At 38.7% G+C, this 20,718-nt stretch overlaps 1 protein-coding gene across 10 annotated transcripts in view; it reads left to right on the forward strand.

Annotated features, from left to right (window-relative positions):
• Positions 1-20,718, forward strand: part of LOC115586358 (pleckstrin homology domain-containing family A member 7-like) — a 140,536-nt gene that overhangs the window by 54,396 nt on the left and 65,422 nt on the right. For 9 of the 10 annotated variants that reach the window (XM_030425324.1, XM_030425328.1, XM_030425330.1 and 6 more), the window contains one exon: positions 20,594-20,677. In XM_030425324.1, coding sequence (XP_030281184.1) covers positions 20,594-20,677 — 84 coding nt within the window. Of the gene's footprint in view, positions 1-4,614; positions 4,750-20,593; positions 20,678-20,718 lie in introns of those variants that run through there. The other variant, XM_030425331.1, reaches the window with a different exon arrangement.

A 20,718-nucleotide genomic window follows, 5' to 3' on the forward strand; every position in this document is an offset into this window, starting at 1 on the left:
CTTAACCTTGCACTTATATGACACATTTTGTCTTCTGTTACTTTGCAATCTTCAGTCTCGCCCAGTAAATGGTGACTTTATTGTCTAAAAGACTGACAGACAGTTTGAGTCATGCGTTAGTATTTAAGTTGTAATTTTAAAATCCTTAAAGTTGCTTATTTTGCAACATATTCTGTGCCCCCTTATAGCCTCCTGAATTCCCCCTCTCTCAAGCAGCTTCTCGGTGTGCTCACAATGAATCTTATTTGCTGTGAAGGCACAAATTGCAGTATGAGGGCTAATTTTTAGGCAGTGCAGACACTTTCGTAATGAGCCTAAGTATTATTCACTCTTCTCCATGCTCTCCCCAATCACAGGGCTTCATTCCACTGCCATTCCTGTTTATGCTAATGCAAAATATTTTCATTATCTCTGCAATAACACATTTTAATAGGCATTCTGCTCCTCAGCCGGGTGAAGAGTGGCTATAATTAGAGTCAGTCAGGCACTGAGGCAGCGGGCCAAAACGTCACAGCTGATTTGAATGTGGACAAGTGTCGAACAAGCAGTGATCTGACTTCCGTAGAGCTTTCAGGAAATGCTCCTGCAAAGTGGTCTGGATAATTGGAATGGGCTTACACACTACAATGAATGTTGGAGAACGAGCCCTCGTGACTGTGAGTCAAGCGTATCAGCGGCTGATATAGTTATGTAAATGCATTCTGTATTATTCTAGTTATTGTAAATGTCACCCTGCTGGAATTTATCCAGCCTTATTATTGCATTTACATGGTGTATTTTCATGAAAAACTCTTTTAGATTTCAGAAATTGTTTTCATTTCTACAATCCTGCTTAAAAGGAAGGAGCAACATTATTTCTGCAAATTTGCTGTAACAATACTAAGTCTACAACCATACTAGCAGCTCTGTGATGCTTTGAGCTAAATACTAAAATCCTCCAGTGCACATATTGAGCTGCCCTTGGGCAAGACACCGAACTATTGACTGCTCCTAATAGACAGGCAAATGCCTTGTATGGCAGCTTCATCACTATCAGTTTCCCCTTGATTTAACAGGCTTTTTATCCCACTAGAAGCATGTATATATGTATGTGTATATATATATATATATATATATATATATATATATATATATATATATATATATATATATATATATATATATGTATATGTATAGTATGTTATATGTATGTATGTATATGTCTATATATATATATATATATATCTATATTATCTATCTATATATATCTATTGTATATCTAGCTCTAATCTCTATCTCTCTCAGTGTGTTCTGTCTTTCTGTCTGTAGCGTCTTCTCCTCTTTGTGTCTATCTATCTCTACTCGCCTCTGTACTGTGTCTCTGTGTCTCTAGTTCCACTCTCCTCTGTCTCTGTGTCTTCTCTCTCTCTCGCTCTCTCTCTCTCTCTCTCTCTCTCGCTCTCTCTCTCCTCATCCTGTCTATCTCTAGGTCTCTCCTACCTAATGTATATATGTATATATATGTATATATATATATATATATATATATATATATATATATATATATATAAATATGTATATATATATGTATATATATAAACTCATGGGGCCTAAAAGTCATTGGGGTTTATCTTCTGGGGACCACAAATGTATGTTATGAATGTCATAGCAATCGATGCAGTAGTTGATAGGATATTTTCTATTAACTGACTGACTGACTGACTCTGCCATCCTTTCATCACCACTATTACGGGAAAAAAAAGTGTTAGTTGTTTATTGCAGCCGTCTTGATGCGCAGGACAATAGAAGCACATCTGTTCAACTTGAAAACACTGATCATTAACAACAGTTTCGAAAATGAGATCCAGTGGGAGCCAGAGCTTGATACACAGATATGCTGAATTTTAGTCATTTTTCTGCATCAGCCATCTGCATCCATGTGGTGAAAATTAAACTGGCTTGTTAACATTGCTCATTCAAATTTATGAGTACAGATTGCTCCAAGCTTGTGTGCCCATTGCAGGTCAAAAAGATTTTGAATAATTAAATACATTCATTCATTTCACTTATTCATTTTGGGGAATGACAAAGAAAAATGTTCTCACATTTATCAGAACATTCAAACTGCAACTGAGTTTTACTTCAGACTCTTCTAACTTATTTTCTTTTGCTCCTAATGAATCAACAGTATGATCTACAGTTTAGTGAAGTGACGATTGATTCTGCAACACCTGCTAGGTTTGGCATGTGTCAGGGTTTAGTATGCTGTAAATCACTCAAACAATTAATGAAACCATCTCAGCAAATAACTAATTTATAGCATAGCGGCACCATGAAAACATGCACCCCCCTTCATACAGCGCCAGGACTCATTTTGTCACCATATGATGCGTTGGAGGTGCGTTTGCGGTGTTGTTCAAAGACCTGCTGGGCAGCACTGTGAAGTCTTTGCCTTTTGTGGGCTGTCAGCCCCGACAATAGTGTCTATGTGAAGTGTTTATTTTGTGAGATGAGTCCTACAACCACAACACAGGGATGAGAGGTGTTCAGTCTTTTACTGCCACTTTGACTTTGGCTATTGGCAAGGTGAGAACTTGTGGGAAGGGATCCAGAATATCATTACTGTCAGCATTAACATTTAAACTGCAGAGCTCTTTTTCACCGTATGGACTACCATAACTTCATTATCATGGAATAATAATGGATATTATGAAGAGGCAGTAATTGCTGCAATAAAGATTTCTAATTAAACAATTAAGGTTATATCTAATATGATTGCAGGTGGATGGTGAAAAAAGTTTTATTGGCTTGTTTATTTTTAGTCAGTGACCCAGTATTTTCTTTATATTTCTGGACTCATTTCAAAAAATAACCTGAGAGCTGCCACGATCAGTCAGTTGAAAGAAATTTGATTGCCAACTGTAAAGATAATCAGTAGTTTCAGTCATTTTTCATATAAAAATGTCAAACATTTGCCAGTACCAGCCTTTCAAATGTAAGGATTTATGACAGTAAATGAAGGGTCATCCGGTTTTGGCTGTTGCTTGAAAACAAAAAATGTTGCCTTTTTTGGGGGGAGCTACAATATGCAGTTTTAGCGCCAATATTAGGGAATATAAAATTCCACTATCGACATATCCAATGTACACACATCCTTTGCAGTGATCCCTCAAATGTGGTTATCAAACATAGAATTGCAATTTTGTTGATGGCACTGATGGGCAGGTGGAGTTTATTTCTGTCTGGGTGTTGGCAGCAAAGTCTCCATTCCAGTGATGCCAGTGATGTCAGCAATGCCCGTGTCTGCCTCAGTTATTACTGGCACAGTGTTGTCCTCCGTTTGCCAGTAGTGCTGAGCGACTGCCCTGTCTCTGCCAGTCCCACCTCATCCCCTCTGTGCTGCTGGAGATGCTTTTTATTTTACTGGGTCACACTGCAACTAGAGATGGCGGAGCTGCTTGGCATAAAAGCGCTGTGATGTATTGAGTAAAATGATACGTCACTCATCAACTCCTAAAGGCATGAGGTCACACACCGGGTTGCAATCAGCTCTACTCTGCCTATACTTCCTGTCGGAACGATAAATAATGTTTGTGACAAGGAGCTAGATGAGTGGGAGATTATGCAGGGGTTGAGTCACTGAGGAGCTTACGAGTCGGCTGCATTATGCCAGCTGTAGATGCAGATGTATTCATCTTTGTGTTAAAGAACTGAATCCTGTTTTATTTAGATATGGAAAAAAATCCTGTTTGATTCACTGAAGCTTTTTCCAGCACACTACATCCAGCCAAACTCTAAAAGCCTTTCACAGTTCATAATGATAAAGCAACTTAAAAGCTTAGCCGTCTCCACTTCATGTGTCCAACATGTCAAGGCACAAAAGACTAGCTTTACAAGTATGATAATAGGTCTTGTTTATCAACCTGATAGACTGAGGTGTAATATAAGAGATGTGTAATAACGCTCATTACAGGGATTTTCATGCCACTGGGTACACTGGTAGCATTCAGCTCACACTCTGTCAGACAGGCAGATATGTCTGGTTATACTACTTAACCTGACAAAACCTCTGTGGACTCATATTCACCTTCATTTAATCAAACAAGGGGCGAATTCTGAATGTTGTCCAGCCTGAGTGGGAGTAAGGAAGGGAGTGATGGGGAGAGCGTGAGAGAAAGTGACTGTGAGAAAATCAAATGAAAGAGGCTGTTTGTGTTTGTGATGTGTGCTGGATGTGTGGGTGGGTAGGTGGTAGTGGATGGCTGTGAAACCTGAACAAGAGATGGTGGCAGCAGCATGGAGCTGAACCAAATGTGTCACTGCCTCATGCTCACTGGGCCAAGGAAAGAATTTACTGGCAGCAGCAGCCTGCTAGGAATCCAGCAGAGTAACTGGTGTATGTGTGTGCATGCCTCTGTGTGTGTGTGTGTGTGTGTGTGTGTGTGTGTCTGTCTGTCTGTCTGTCTGTCTGTCTGTCTGTCTGTCTGTGCGTGTCTGTCTGTGCGTGTCTGTCTGTCTGTCTGTCTGTCTGTCTCTGTCTGTCTGTCTGTCTGTGTGTGCGTGTGTGTGTGTGTGTGTGTTCGTAGTGGTCAGATTGTATTCCGTCTCTTTACCCCCTGGCCAGTTATAGGACTGAGCTAGCATGCTGGCACTCCCTCCTCCTTGTTACACACAAGAGTGTGCAGTTCATGCTGCATTCGCCCATTTTCACCTGCTTGGAGGGGAACAAAAATAATGAAGCCATAGACAGCAGTGACCGTGAGGACACAGGTAATAATGATAATAAAAAAATACTAGAAAAATGTTTTATCTGCTTTTCATTATGCTGAGGAAGCTTCCTACATCTTTTCATAGTTTTTTTTTGCAGTACCGGTGGCAAAACAAGGTGGAAGTGTGCTCTAATGTTACAGCAGCAGCACTGAGCTGCTGGCAGGGCTGCACTCTCTCTCTACTGCTAGCACTAACCCAGCAACATAAAGTGACTCACAGATGTTTCTTGGACTGATAATGTTTGGCTTGTTCCACTGCTCTGCAAACATAAGTTTTCTGATGTTATGGCTCTTTGTATGGGTCCAGCTTGGTTAGGAGAATCCGTTTTTCTCCTGAGCCAAATTCTACAAAAGGAAGCCGGATATGATCTGCTCCTCTAAGTGCCATTACTGCTAAACTCAGTAAAATGCACTTATCGTCAGATTGGGATGATAAGTAGAGCTGATGACTGCCACTGATGTCCTGAATTGATTTGATTCCGATTCACAAGGTCCTGATTTGATCTGATATTTCAGTTACGGTGCCAAACTGGCTAGGAAATGAAAAAGATTCTGACAGAACTAATGCTGCAGATTGTACAAAAAACCCTAGTGCATTATAAAAAATAACATTTACATTAAGAATTGAAATAAATTATTTTGGAGATAGAGATAAATTAAAGGGATATTTTTTTTAAATGATTTTAGCGCAATCTACCTGCATCTGATGCTTCACTGGTTGTGAATTTTCAAGCCAAATCCACATGAAAAGGAATATATTTACAGATCAACCTTAAATCCACTTAATTTATTAAGTGGTTTTAAAGTTTCTTTTCATACCTCAGCCAAAAAAAACCTTTGAAATGTTAGAATTTGTGGAATTGTTCATGACATCATCAAAATTTAAGTAGCATGTGAAACTTGCACTGCAGCAACTCAAGGGCAAGCCACATATCTTTTGGCAAGGCATGGCTAAAACAATATACAGGAAATATATGTATCAGTTTATTCAATTAACAATAATTTGAGAATAGCATTTAGTCACATTCTGTGTAGATTTTACCAGTATTGTTTGGCATTAATTTACTTCTTGTTAATGAACCAATCAATGCATTGGCTAATTGCTGAGCACTAATTAGTTAAGAGTGTGCTTTGTGCTTTGTCTTGCTTCTGTTTTTGTAAAAAAAACAAACATCTGTCACTCAGAGCTGGAGGCTGAAAGGATCATCAGGGAGCTCTTTGGACCTTCAGTGGCTTTTAAATAATCAGAGCAGCCGTGCCAGCGGCCCACTCTACTGGCTGCTGAAAATCAACAGTGATAATGTTTTAACCTACATTAGTACTGCAGCTCGAGCATTGTGCAACTCAATGAACTGATTTTTATTTAAACATAAGGCCACACAACAAAGTGTTATTTAGTTGTTAACCTCACATGCCAAATGATTTGCCACACACCTTGAAAGGAATATCTAAAAGCTGTTTGGAAAAGGTGTAGGCACTTTTAAAATCATACTTGACAGGTGATTGGGCGAACCATCTGTCCATCGCCATCTTTCACGGCCTAACTTGGACCAATCAACACTAGGGAGCACTATCCCTAGTGGGGACAGTTGGTTAATTATACTCTTACTGAAGCCAGATGAGTGAAGAGCTTTCTTCTTTCATTAAAATATGCTCTCTAGTGTGCAGTCTATAGCTCTATAGTCAATAGTTCTTCAAAGGAAGCTAACGCATTCAACACTTGTGTGCACCTAGGTTGATCACCTGATCTCCTAGTCCAGGTTCCTTGCAAGATAAAAAAAAATATATCATTGATTACAGAAATGAGCATCTACACAAAAATTGTAACTCATATCACAATATCTGTCAAAATAATCGCAATATTTTTTTTTTGCATATTGTTCAGCCATATTATCTTAACAGAGAGCAACTTTTGTGGGCCAGTTGAATCACACCAGAATGCACCCAGTCTTAAACTGGATAAATGTGGATTTTTTGTGCGGCATTGTGTCATTTTGCCAGTAAAAGAAAAGTAATTTGGCTTTTTACTTTAATTATTTCCCAAATACTTTCAACACTTCAGCTTTTTAGACTTGAAAAGGTCACATGTAGCAACAGTCTTCAAAATAACTTCTACCGAGCATTTAAAGGAGAACTTCGGTCGATTTAAACATGCAGCTTCATTGCTCAAGCTACCCTTGACTTGCCAGTACCAAAGACGCGAACAAATTTGGTCCAGCCATTACAGAGCTCCGTGAACGGAGATGTAGCATTGAACGCTAACAGCATGGGGTCAGAACTTTACACTGTGTTTTAAGCGTCTTAACATGCTCCACATCTCACACCAAAAGTTATGCAACATCAGCAGACACCTTAGCACACAGCACTGTAGCGTTTTTTGACTCAAAATGAATAAAAAAGTAGTTAAAACAGTGTGTTTGTGCAAGCAGCTACTTACCTGTTTGTTGACATCCGTGTCTTCCGGTAGCTAGACCAAACTAGTCAATCCGTCGAGCATGCACTTACTCCCTCACTGGCGGAGACGGAAACGTAATCCAGCATTTTCGTGTTTCTGTTCATAATGTACATGTCCATGTTACAGCCTGTCATGAGCCATGAGCCTTGCAATAGCCTGTTAAGCCTGTTAAGTGCACACTCGGTGCATATGCTAGTTTGGTCTAGCTACCGGAAGACACGGATGTCAACAAACAGGTAAGTAGCTCCTTGCACAAACACACTGTTTTAACTACTTTTTTATTCAGTTTGAGTCATACACGCTACAGTGCTGTGTGCTAAGGTGTCTGCTGATGTTGCATAACTTTTGGTGTGTGATGTGGAGCATGTTAAGACGCTTAAAACACAGTGTAAAGTTCTGACCCCATGCTGTTAGCGTTCAATGCTACATCTCCGTTCACGGAGCTCTGTAATGGCTGGACCAAATTTGTTCGCGTCTTCAGTACTGGCAAGTCAAGGGTAGCTTGAGCAATGAAGCTGCATGTTTAAATCGACCGAAGTTCTCCTTTAATGAAGCCATTTCCTTTTAAATCAACAGTAACATTTAAGCAGAGTATAAGTACTGTACTTGTGTGTATACACACACACACACACACACACACACACACACACTCTCACCCACACATAAAATTATTGCAAGCATCATTGCTCTCTCTCTCAATACCTGCACACACGTAACACATTCTTTCACATACTTTGTTTAACACGTACAGTGTGCTCTGAATGGGAATGACCTTGCTGTGTTTCCCCATACTGCACCGGCAGCACTCCTCCCCGCCCTCCCTCGCTGCACTTCAAACACATTTCATCTGGAAAAAACCTTTAAATAGATGTGACCTTTGACTGTGAGAACACCCACTCCCCAAATAATAAAAAATAAAAAAACAGACTGTCTGCTACAGATCTGTTAAAAAAACAGCGTGTGTGTGGTGAGAAGCGGTACAAAGACAAATTCCTGGTTTTTACCTGGGATGAGAGCTGCTTTAAACACCAACAGCTCTGCTTTGTGAAACATCAATCGCAGTCATGGAGGTGTGGCTCATCGCGATGGGGACACATTGATCAGTTCATCATCAATAAAAGGAAATGTCAGCGTGCCATGTGTTGCATTTTAGCATCAGTAAATCATTACCACATTAGCCTTGGCAGAGTCACCGGATAACAACTGAATGCAAAACAAAAGCCCAGCTGAGAAGCCTGGCAGCCTCAGTCAGCCTCTTTTACACTCTGTCTCACATAATGTGTTTGGCTCGATTGCTCTAAGACAATAATATGATATTAGCTATACCTCATTAGGAGTTAGTTTAGCTCTAATGAATGTGCACTGTCATAAAAAGCTTTCACTGGCCTTCATCTTGCATGCTCTTCAAAATAAATACAAGTAGACATCTGCAAATAGTGACATCCTGATTTGTTTAAAAAAACACCAAGGTTTTATTTAACTGACTGATTTTCGAGAACTTTAATTTAGCGATATTCATGTTTAGCAGATGATTATGAATAATCTGTCAGTGACTCATTGCAGCTGTGAATAATGCACACACGGAGTGATGATGATGTTTATGAAGGGTCTTGAATTTAAATGTACTGTGAAGGGTTACATGAAAAATACTTGTATTACCAATACCATTGTATTGAAAATAGTAAATGAATAAACCAGGGAGTGATTTCGGATGCAGACTCTAGTATCTCTAGTATGGGCTACAGACTCCAGTAACATCTGTGCTTGTTCTTGTTTAGTTTTTCCTTCTAATTTGGTTAAATGAAAATACATTTGGCAGTTATATATTATATGAATGATTTGATTAAATGTGGAGCACCTTCTTAAAGACAAAAACTGGACTAAATGTGATTGCAAATCAAATCTGTTTGTTCTTTTCCCTCCAAAAATGATTATTTTGCTTTATTAGGCAATCAGGATATCGACAGGCAATTATAAAGGTCACTGTCAGCCAACTGGGACTCAGTGGGAACTAGTAACATAGTAAATGTCTGAAAAGTCCCTCAGTGACAGTTTGATGTGTGATACATTGGGACAGTTTCACACAGACCCTGAAGGGACATCGATTATCTAGATATGCCAACGCCTTTTGGCAAGAGGACAAAGAGGAAAAAGACTATAAAAAGACTCTCAGCGCTGCCAATAATGGTTATTGTTATTGTTTATTGATTTGTTGATTCAGTTTCTGATTTGCTGATGATTTATTTAGTCTATGAAATGTCAGAAGGTATTGACATTGTCCATCACAATAACTTTAAAACACAACTTAATGTCTTCAAACTGCTTGCTGGTCTAACCAACAGTTCTGTTCACACAGACATTTATAATCATATAAGTACTAATACTTGAGAAACTCAAACCAGCAGTTCTGATTAATAAATGACTTGAACTATTTACAAATTACCCAATTTGTTGGTTATTTATTTTCAAGAGTTGAGTAATAGATTCATTATGTCAGCAGTTTGTTTGCCTGTAACTTGGCTACAAGGACAAACAGGAGTGAAGGAAATTAAGTTCCTTGAAAAACAGGGTGACACTTCAGTCTCATGACACAGCAGGTGCAATGTGTGCACTGTTTGCAAGTTAGAGAGCTCATGTGTGGTGGTGATCATGTGTGTTTGCATGAGAGGTGAGATGTGTTTTGCGAGTGCTGTCATGGACAGTCGTGTTTACGTAACCCCGGAGGTTTACCACCCATCCTTCATAAATGTCATGTGGATATGGACGAGGGCAAAAAAGTCAAACGCAGAGGCACAGAGGATACCAGCTGACAGCAGCTCAGTGGTCAAGATTGTCTAGTAAGAAGAAAGCTCAGTTCAAATCCCTAATGTCATGCCTGCCTTTGAGTAAAAAACAAAGCCTGCTTCAGCTGCAAGGGAACTATTCTGATAATTGGAGATGAATAAAAGTTCTGAATTTGAATGGATTTAAGTTCTCAACTGGCTTGAAAGGCAGAGTGCTCTTTGGTTTGCTTTTCTCCCAGATGACACAATAATGAGCCATTTTGTCTTAACAGCTTGTTTGGGCTTCTGTCTTTGGTCAAAAAGTGCGGGGCATGAAAGCACTAGTTGAATATCTTCTTCATGATTTCAGTCTCGTGTCACCAAAACCCAGAATTAATGTCTGGGAGTGGATGTTGGTATGAAAGGTGACTCAGTCAGTAAAGTCATGAGGGGTTTTGTCTTAATAACTTGTCAGGATTCTGTGTCAGCTTACTTTTTAATAACACAAGATCAATAACAAAGTTATTTGACTTTCGACTTTTCATTCTACATCTCAGGTGCACAGGGGACAAACTGTGATGGATTTGATGATTTTGATAGAGGCACATTTTTTCCCTGCTGGGATAAGTGCTGAAACAGGTATCAAAATCACAAGAAATCTATATGCTGTATACAATATGTCTGAGATCAGCTGATTGGTGCAATCACAGTCTTAAGCTGGTTGCATCTGGGAAACCCTGCTGAGGCAGTTGAAGCTGATTTGTCATTACAAGTTTGGCTTCAGATTTGAAATACAAACTGACACTAACGGTGAGAGGGAGGAATCAGATCATTTGATTAATTTGTTGCAGACAGTTGGAGGAAATCATTAATGCAGAATACGTTTAAGTGATATATTTTTTTTAATGACAGTGTGAAGGTCAAAACCGTCTAATCTCTGCGTGAACTGTATCAGAATCCCTGCAGGAGAAATCATGCTGGTGTCCAACTGCGTGCATGTAAAATGTAAAATATGTAGGTTTCATGTTATTTTTGGCAGTGTGCTCATGAGTAACCTGAGTTGGTGCTGCACATAGTGCGTGAGCATGGCTGTGATTTAGACCATGAAGTAAGTCCCATCACCCATGCTTAGCTGTTAAAAAAGTCCTATTTACTGTGACCTTACATTTGTAATACTGTATACAGTTATTTCTGTTAGATGTTTTGCTGTAAGAGTAATTAGTATGGTTGATTGTGGTTATATTGACATTGAACCATTCAAATAAATCAAGTTATATTTAGTATTAGAAATGAAATGAATGCATTTTCTTATTTCCAGTTCAGTAAGTATTAAACCAGCGGGACTTGAAACTGTCATTATTGTGTTGAGGCCGGTTATCAAACATTAGTGTTTTTTTGACACTGAGTGAAATGTCTCAGTAGCACTGGTTATCAAAAACTATCAATTGCCAACAGCTTATTAAGTTTTTTAGTTAGCCTTTGATCAAATTTAAATCTAAATTTCACTATAGTTTCTGCACGGATGCTTGTGCTTTGACAACCCTAGGATTTTAGTTCTGGTTGATATTGCACCACCTGTTGTTTCTGGTTGTAACAGCGAATGTGCTTCTACAACAGAAGAGCAACTGAAGTTACTGTTAAAAACACAGCCAAACAAACTGAACTTGTTTCAATGTACAATTCAGTAAATTATCCAGGCTTTTATTTTTTTGTAATGTCATGAGCAGTGGCTCAATTGATCTGCTTTTATAACTCACACAGGTAGAGAGTAGTGTTCCACTCAGCACCCGAGCACAGTAATCAGATTGTGTTGCTTTTTGGAGATATACCCAACGATTACCTCTGTACCAAGCGCTTTGCTCTTCCTGTGAATGCTTGGCAAGTTGCCAGTTGAATGCTTTTAATTTGAGGCAGGTGCAATAGGAAATGTAACTGCTCAGACACAGCTGAGAGAGTGAAGAGTAAACCGTATGTAACAGGCTGATATTCACAGTAATACTAGAGTACATGCTGTGTCATTTTCTGCTCACATAGGTAGTTTAAATCCAGCATTGGAGTGTCGGACTCCACCACCCACAATGTAAAACTAACTGTAAAGAGAGGTGGTTACTGTATCAAGCACAGGGTTTAATGTAATACAAATCTTAAGTATTATAACATTACCATTTGAGAATGTTGTCTCTTTTATTAAATGAAAGCGGGCTTTTAGAGAATGGTGGTTCCTCAGAGTAAAATATTTAAAGAAAAGAGATTGTTGTCATATTGACAGAAAACTATTAATGCTGGATTTGATTAGTATTGTCTGAAAAGCTAGCGTTCAACATTTTCAAATACCTAGCCCCTCTGACTTTGAACTAATCAACTTTCGTCACTGCCTTGGTGCAGGTAAATACCACACCTTACATGGAAAGCTGCATGCAGCATGTCAGCATCAAGTGGGCTATTTTAATCAGTAGGCTTTGGGTTGTTTTAAGAGGTAGCTCTTTTAATGATATGGTAGTTATGTAAGTCTCTCATGGCTGGAGAGCGAGCAGTGAGGGTAGAGTAGTGCCTCAGTTGTCCTTCAAGATGAAAGTTTGTGGGACAACAGAAATGTTTGGATGAGTGGAATACATTTTAACAGCAACACTGCTTGCTTTTAGCTGGTACTGTGTTTCAGGTGCACTTACCTCTCAACCACAGTGAGCTACAGTACAGTGAAATAATGAGAGATATTGTACACCAGAAACACAACGACAGGCTGAGCAGAAGCTTTGAATTCAAAGGCTTCACACAAACATTTTCCTCTGACCCTACATTTTTATATACATATTTGTTGTTGTACTGTGAGTTCATACATATTTCAAGTGAAGTGATGTAACATATAAACACTGCAGTCACTCAGACCCACAGAACCGTATAAAAACAAACACACTACATATTTGTGACCTGAAAACAATGACGCCTTCTGTTCTTTGATAATGTTGTATGACTGTTAATGTTTGAGTTTTCAGTCACGGTCAAGTGCCATTATGTGTCTGATTAAACCTGATTTCCAATTTTGATGTCAGATTAGAAATGTCCAGCCTTTTGAAACATCGACCCTTCTTCTATCAGCTGTTTGGTGTGTAACTACCTGTTCTCATGTACCTGAACCACATACATTTAAGACATAAAACATTTGTATTGGCAAATCTATTTTATGTTAATAAGTTTGTTGACAGTAATCTTGCTATAAACTGGATCATATATTTTATTATAGTCATAGTATTATTTGTGGGAGATCATTCATTGAGTCAGAATTTTTGGAAAGGTTTCAATACTCATTTTCCACAGGATCGATACACGTGTATCCACAAAAGTTTTATCAGAGCTTGTTTTACTAAAAACAGCTGCCTACTGAGACTGAACCTGAACTGATAATTCTCTTGCTGATGGAGCCACCCCTTCATACTGACATAGTTTTTCTCTTCATGGAAGAATATTGATTCATACAGCTTTAACTTTGTGGGTTTCACTTTATCTCCTGCATCCTATTCTACTTAATTCAGTCAGCAAACAAATGGCCCCATTTAATAAACAGTCTCACTTTTATATGGAAGTATCAACATCATCAGTGATAGCTTAGTACAAAAAGGCACCACTTTCCTACATGTAGATGTAAATGGACTGCATTTATATGGTAAATTGACTGGGTTTCTTTATAGCTCTTTTCTAGTCTTACTGACCACTCAGAGTGCTTTACAACACAAGTCAGCCTTCACCCATTCACACACGGGTGGCAGCGTCTACCATTCAAGATGCTACCGGCTCATCAGCAGCAATAACCATTCATAGACACTCACACACCAATAGAAGAGTCACAGGGGAGCACTTTAGGGTCCTTGCACAAGGACACTTCAGCATGTAGACTGCAGGAGTCAGGCATGGAACCAATGACTCTCTGACTGGTGGACAACCGCTCTGGTCTGGCCGCAGTGGTCTTATATCTTGCCTCTCTTTTTTACTACTCTTGGTCTTTTTTGTTCTCAAAATGTTGCAAAGTGGTCACTGTAGGTAGACGCCTCTTGTGCTGACACTGTTTTATGTCATCCAACTCCACTAAAGCTGCACTGGACACTGGATTAAAAAAAAAAAATAAAAAAAATAATAATATATATATATATATATATATATATATATATATATATATATATATATATATATATATATATATATATATATATATATATATATATATATATACAGAATACACCAAATGGCAAATGGAACCAGAGATGCAGGGTACATTGTGAAACAGGTCTTTTATTACCAGTGTTAAAGGGTGTTGTTAAAAGGGTGCTATATAAAGCTTTTAGTGCTACTTTCAACATTTTTTCCCTTACAGGTCAGGTCATCTTGTCTCAGCTCATCTGAAATGAAACTATCACGTCTATTATATCTTGTACTATTTTGAACCTCACTGCTGGGTGAAATCACAGCTGCTGATAAACAACCTCTCAGGACATTGACACGCTGTTACCATTCATATTCTGTGAACAATCAGACGTGGATTTGTCATTTTCCCAGGAGAAGGGCTTCACACTCCAGCTCAGAAATAAACAAGGGTTTGTTTGAATGCACTGATCAATATCTGAATTATGCTCGGCTCACTGAGAGGATTTGAGGTGACTGAGTCCTCAGCAGCCATAAATACCTCTTTATCATTTAATAGTCTGGCAAAGAGATGGGAGTTAATGGGTTTAACATATTGCATTTAATTTAATAAGGTTGCTGTAAATTCTGCATGCCCCTATTACCTCTTACACATTTGTGTGAATGACAGATGGTCTGACGGCTTTCATCAGTTCAAAATTAACATCATTTTTTAAACTAGTATGTGTCATGAGTCAAAGTCAGTCAATTTTATTTCGTCTCCCCAGGGAGAAATTTGTCTTGGGTATAGGGAATATTCCTGCATCGGTAACAACAGTAAACCATACAACATACCACATACAGCAAACAGAGGCAACCAGCCACCTATAAAAAAGACAGTAAAAAGTACAGAAATATAAAGAATACACTAAACATTAGGGCTACTGTGCAAATTGCCATCCATGTGCTTATGCAAGAGAGCTATCCAACATTCATTCTGTTGTTGATTTATTGTCCTATGTAACAGCTTTTTAAAAATATTCATTAAGACAGAGGTGAGTATGCCTGTCGTCACATATTCACACTCAGATTGTCATTGTGGTCTGGAGCAGTGTTAAAGAAGCTACTCACTGGATAGCTTTGCTTATAGTGGAATGGATTCTAATTTACATAAACCATTAATGTAATACTGATGTTAATGGTATTAATCCTGTTAGCATAATTTCATGCTAATGTAAATTAAGTCCTCATTTCTTAATAATTTTCCTGCCAATGTATTTCATTTTTGTTAATGTAATCCTTTCACACAATCCACCAAAGGCCTCTCTCACACAAATTCATAACTTTTACATTTTATAATTTGACAAATGTATTACCATAATCAACTAGTGTAGATAGACACATTTATATTAAATTTGTTCTGTTTCTTGTTATTTAAAGGGTTTTAAATTATGCAAATTCCGCCATTATTGAAGAAAACGTTCTGACAGCAATACTCAGAGGCTGTTAAATAGTTCTCTAATTAATAATCATCAAAGTAACTTCTGATCAACCTATTTTAATTACAGGCTTTAAATTACAACTTCCGGCTAGTTATGCTCACTTCTAGTTTAAACTTTGTCTGAGTGGGGATACAGATATGGATATTACATAGTGGAATGTAACAAAGTAAATTTACTCAATAACTGTACTCAAGTACCCTTTACTTAAGTTTTTTGATTTTCTGACTTTATACTTCCACTCCACTTCATTCATGTATTTGATAGCTTGAATTACTAGTTACTTTGAAGATTTCATGCTGCATCAGAGCCAAAGTAACATATTTTTTATTTAATATATTGGATCAGATGCGGGATTAAAAACATAACATATTCCTGCATTTAGGAACTGCTGATAATCCTTTGACCCACAGTTTACAGTATTATATATATATATATATATATATATATATATATATATATATATAAGTATGTAAATAGATGTAAAATCTACTTTTACTTGTACTTTCGTTGATCGGATTTGATTTAATTGATAATTATTTTTTAAATTTATTTATTAATTCCTTTGGTGTCTTAAGGGTCCAATTTGGAAAAAGACTTTTGAGAGTTCTGAATCTCATTCCAAACTCGTCAAATACTGAAGCTTTGGGATGACCTGACCTACAATCACGAAGTGTCAGTTTTTAACGAGTTGGGAATGAGATTTAAAGATAGAAAAAGAAGTAGAAATTGGACCTTTAAGTGCATTTGATATCAGATAAGTTAAGACATTTAGTCAATTACCATTTGTGTGGGCTACTATGACTTTTACCAAAGTAATATTTTAACTGTTTTTGCGTCAGTGGTTTACCTTTAACAGGTTGCAACAACTTCCTCCAGATCTGTAACCATAGAATAACATGCATGGTATTGCCTGCGTGGAGCCAGGTAGCTGTTTATCGGTTGAACAACTCTGACACACTGCTGCTGCCGTTTAGCATCTGTGTTGAATTTGTAGCTGCTCTGCAGAGAGAGTGTTTCAGTCATAACTCATGGCTCTGACGCCTGTCAGGACAATCTGTTTTCCTTTTCATGCTACAACTGATCGATTGTAATAACATCCTATTCAGACAATTATGAATTCTTAGAGTGCCTCTGACTGGGCTGTAAGGCTCCTTGTTATGTTTAAACAGAGAGTGTATCCCCCTGAGGGATGCACCGATCTAGAGCACTGGGTGTTTTTGTCCTGTAAGACTTGCAGCATGACTAACACCATATCAGTACAGTGCTGCTCTCCTCCCTGTGGATTAGGAGCAAAGGTTCTTGATACTCCTCAAAACACTATTTTGCATTTCACTCTGAGAAGAATTTTTACGGCCAGCTGTCAGACATTCATCCAGTCCCCTCAGGGCCACTGTAGGTGATTCGCCAGGGCTTATGAGAACTATAAATTCTTTGCATTATGCTCTGGATGTTTTTTTTTCTTAGAACCTGACAACCAAACACTTCGCCTGCAGGAGTTGAGAATGTTGACATTATGCAGTACAGTCACTGTACAGTCTCTAACTTCTGTGTTATATTGAGAGATATTTCAGGTTTGGTTAGTTTAAACCCTGTTTTAAACACATTTCTGTTGCTTTTTTGTTCAGTAGTGTACTGTATGTGTCGTCTATGTGAAATGACCTAAAATGTAAGTCTCAGTGTTTTTTTTGTCTTTTTTTTTTGTCAGTAATCGTATTATATCTTAGTACTACAAAATTAAAGGAGTTCTCCACTCAACCATGATTTTTTTTATTCAGTTTTTTCAGGTCATGTGTTTTGGGAGGAGCAGCCTGCCTGATAATGTAGGTAATTTGAGAGTCAGTCAGTCACAGCCTGTAAGCGTTTTACAGTTGTTGTGGCAACCTTTCCATCACAAATACGGTTAATCCACTGGGTTGTCGCATCCTCGATGGTGGGAGTAGATGAAGTTTGTATTGGTTTTTGCAGAAAACAATTGAGAAAATGGGGTGTGACAACGAAAGTTGGCATTAGCAAAAACAAAGTAGTTACTGGATTAACTTCAGTTCTATGAGTACATGTTTTCCCCTTAAGCTGCATATTATTGCAGCAACAATAAAGCACATTATTTTTAATACAGACAGTAATAACAGTATTGTGTAATCCATGTCATAGTAGATCATGCACACAGTGATAGTGATGAAAATGTTACACAGTCAAGATCTGATATAGATTTTAAGTCCAACTGTGCTGCAGGTCCTCTGCTGGCAATGGATGCTTCAAGCAAACTTGTTGAAACCCACAACAAACCATTTCTCGGTTTTCTAATTAGATTTTTTTTTAAATCATGCTGGTTAACGATGGTTATGTAATAGGCTTAAAAAGGAATTTACTTTGGCAGTTGATTGCTAGCATATCAATCTGTTACACCCATGTCACCTGACCTTCACTGTCACTTACTAATACTTAACATCCAAAGTTTAGAAGAAAAACAAGATGGTTGCAAGCAGTAAAGTCAACTCCAGGCAAAATACCCCTTTAGTAAATAACATGTTCATGTTGCTGTTATTAGTGTAGTAATACGAGCAGTTGAGAGGTTGAAGTGTCTCATCTGACAGCAGGAAAGACTGTAACAGATAATAGTATGAGCTGAAAAGAAGAACCCACAGTGCATTTAGATGTGATCAGTTTCATGTGACAAGTTGTGTTGTGCTGTGAGCTAATAATGGCTTTGTAAGTCCCTGTTATGGAGCCTGCTGCTGCCATGTCCCCGGGTCTCTTGGGAAACCACATAGTCCTGTAGGATTTGATCTTCTGCTACATGAAGCAGGAATCTACATGAAGAGTAATGTCAGCTGCTAGTGAATGGCAAACAGTGTTACTACGTATTGATTGTTGTTAGAGATGGGAAAGGTTTCTGAACCTTTACACACATGGGCTTTGTTTGCTGAGTGTGCATGATCTTTCTCATCAATGTTGTGCTTCACATGGTGACTGCTAAGCAGATGAACTGCAAGGTGTTGTTATGTGTCATTAGTGATTCTGTGGCAAACTGCGGGCATCACTGAAACTATTCTTACATGTTGAAACCCTGTGGTCTCTATATACACATCTTAGGGGTAAGATTTCGACATTAGTCCCTAGACTAATATCTAGAAAATAGATATTATTGAACTGACAGGAGACTTTATAGATATAATTTGGAAACCAAAACGTATTAATTTGATGTAATTAGGATCAAACCAATTGGTTGTTTTTTACTGGTTCACTTGAAAGATTTCTATTCCAAAGATATGTTTAACAAAGGTTTAAAGTCCTCTTAGTACGACTATATTAATTAACTACAAAGTGTCCAAATCACCACAATTCGTCTTCTGTTGTTTTTGCAGAAAATCAATCCTCTAAATCAGGCGTCCCCAACCACCGGGCCGTGGACCGGTACCGGTCCATGGGTCGTTTGGTGCTGGGCTGCATAGAAAGAATAAATACGTTATTTTATTTCCGTTACACTGACGATTATACCCGGAAAGTTGTTTTATTTTGAAAAATGGATTCTCTTTTAACAACATCTGTCTGTTCCTGTTGGCACGCTTGACACGTACCTGTTTCAGTCACGGTATACCCTAAAAAATAAGCCTTCAAGCTAGCTAAAATGAGTGTAAAACAAATGTCTTCGGAGAGCTAGTTTGCAAAGAAAAAAGGAATTATGATAAGAAAGAAGAAGAGGGAGATGGATAACTGTATTCAAGTTGGCTGATAAAGTGGCTGAACTGCAGCTGTGGGGACGGCGAGCGGACAACAGCTGGAGACTGCATGTTACCTTAGTTACGGAGGGGGTGTCTATGTAATCAAACCCCCCCCCCCCCCAACGGTCCGTTAAATTATGTCGTACATGAAACCGGTCCATGCTGCAAAAAAAGTTGGGGACCACTGCTTTACAATATGGAGACTATCTCTCAATGCTTTGATATATTTTGCATGTACAGGGACTGACCTACTTGGGCAGTAGGTTTGGCAGATGTGGATATTTCTTTAAGATATGCCACAAAAGGGCCCATGTACAGGTTTGAAAGGCCCAGGCTTGTAGCAGGGGAAAACCCTTGTCCTGATTGGACCAATAACTTCATATGACAAAGGCTCGGGTGATGTTTAGTAAAAAAAAAAGCATCATAAGTTATACGTAGGCAGGATGGCAGATGAGGAGCTTGTGCCAAAATAAACTGTCTTTAATGGCATATTGTGTTTTTATGATGCACATGAGTTTGGTTATAATCTGCAGGGCATTTCAAAACTGACAAGTGAGGTCTCAATTTAGATTGTAGATTGTGATTTGTGATTTGGCCAGATCAATCACCCCCACCAATTGTGCTTTAAATTTTTTTTTTTTTTTTACATTTTATTATGTACTGTCACTCATTTTGTAGCAGGGGGTGTCCCTCCACAAGAGATAAACACCTGATGCAGTCCCCTATCCTCTTTGTACATTGACTTCAAAGCTGTTCATACGTCAGTATAAACATCAATGTACCACAGCAGTCACTGTCAACTCTCTGCTGTGAAGCATTCATTTGAAGAACAGTTGTCTGAACAGACACACATTCACACAGACTGTGACCCCCCCCATAGCACCCTGTGTTGTTTACCCTGTCAAATGCTTTTACACTCTGCTCGACTGAGTCTATCACTGGAGGCCCGGCCCTGCACTGTCCAGCTTTTTGTGCTGAGCCCAACATTTTGTTCCACACAAGCTGTACAGGACGGGTTGGGTGGGTTGAATGGGTGGGGTGGGGTGATCATCCTGCAGCCACTCCTCACATACTACACAGGGCTGGGAAAGTCGGGGACGAAGGCCCATCAGGGTGGAGGGTTTGAACAGAGCCTCTTAGCCCGCTACTCCTCTGGGGAATGATTGGCTTGTGTTCGCTGTACTTGTGAACTCAGTGGGGGTGAAAATCCAGGGTGATGCCCTCACAGTGTTTACAGTGCAACCAAGGTTGCTAATTTTGTCTCCTCTCTCTCCTCCCTCTGTCACTTCAGTCATAACCAGAGGACCACAACATTTCGCCATCCTGTGACCGGACAGATATCTCCAGAGAACTTGGATTTTATCCTGCAAGAACAGTGAGTTATTGAGTTTGTTACTTCTCTGCAGCCCCGTCAAT

The sequence above is a fragment of the Sparus aurata genome, chromosome 8, assembly GCF_900880675.1.
Source record: "Sparus aurata chromosome 8, fSpaAur1.1, whole genome shotgun sequence".
NCBI lineage: Eukaryota > Metazoa > Chordata > Actinopteri > Spariformes > Sparidae > Sparus > Sparus aurata.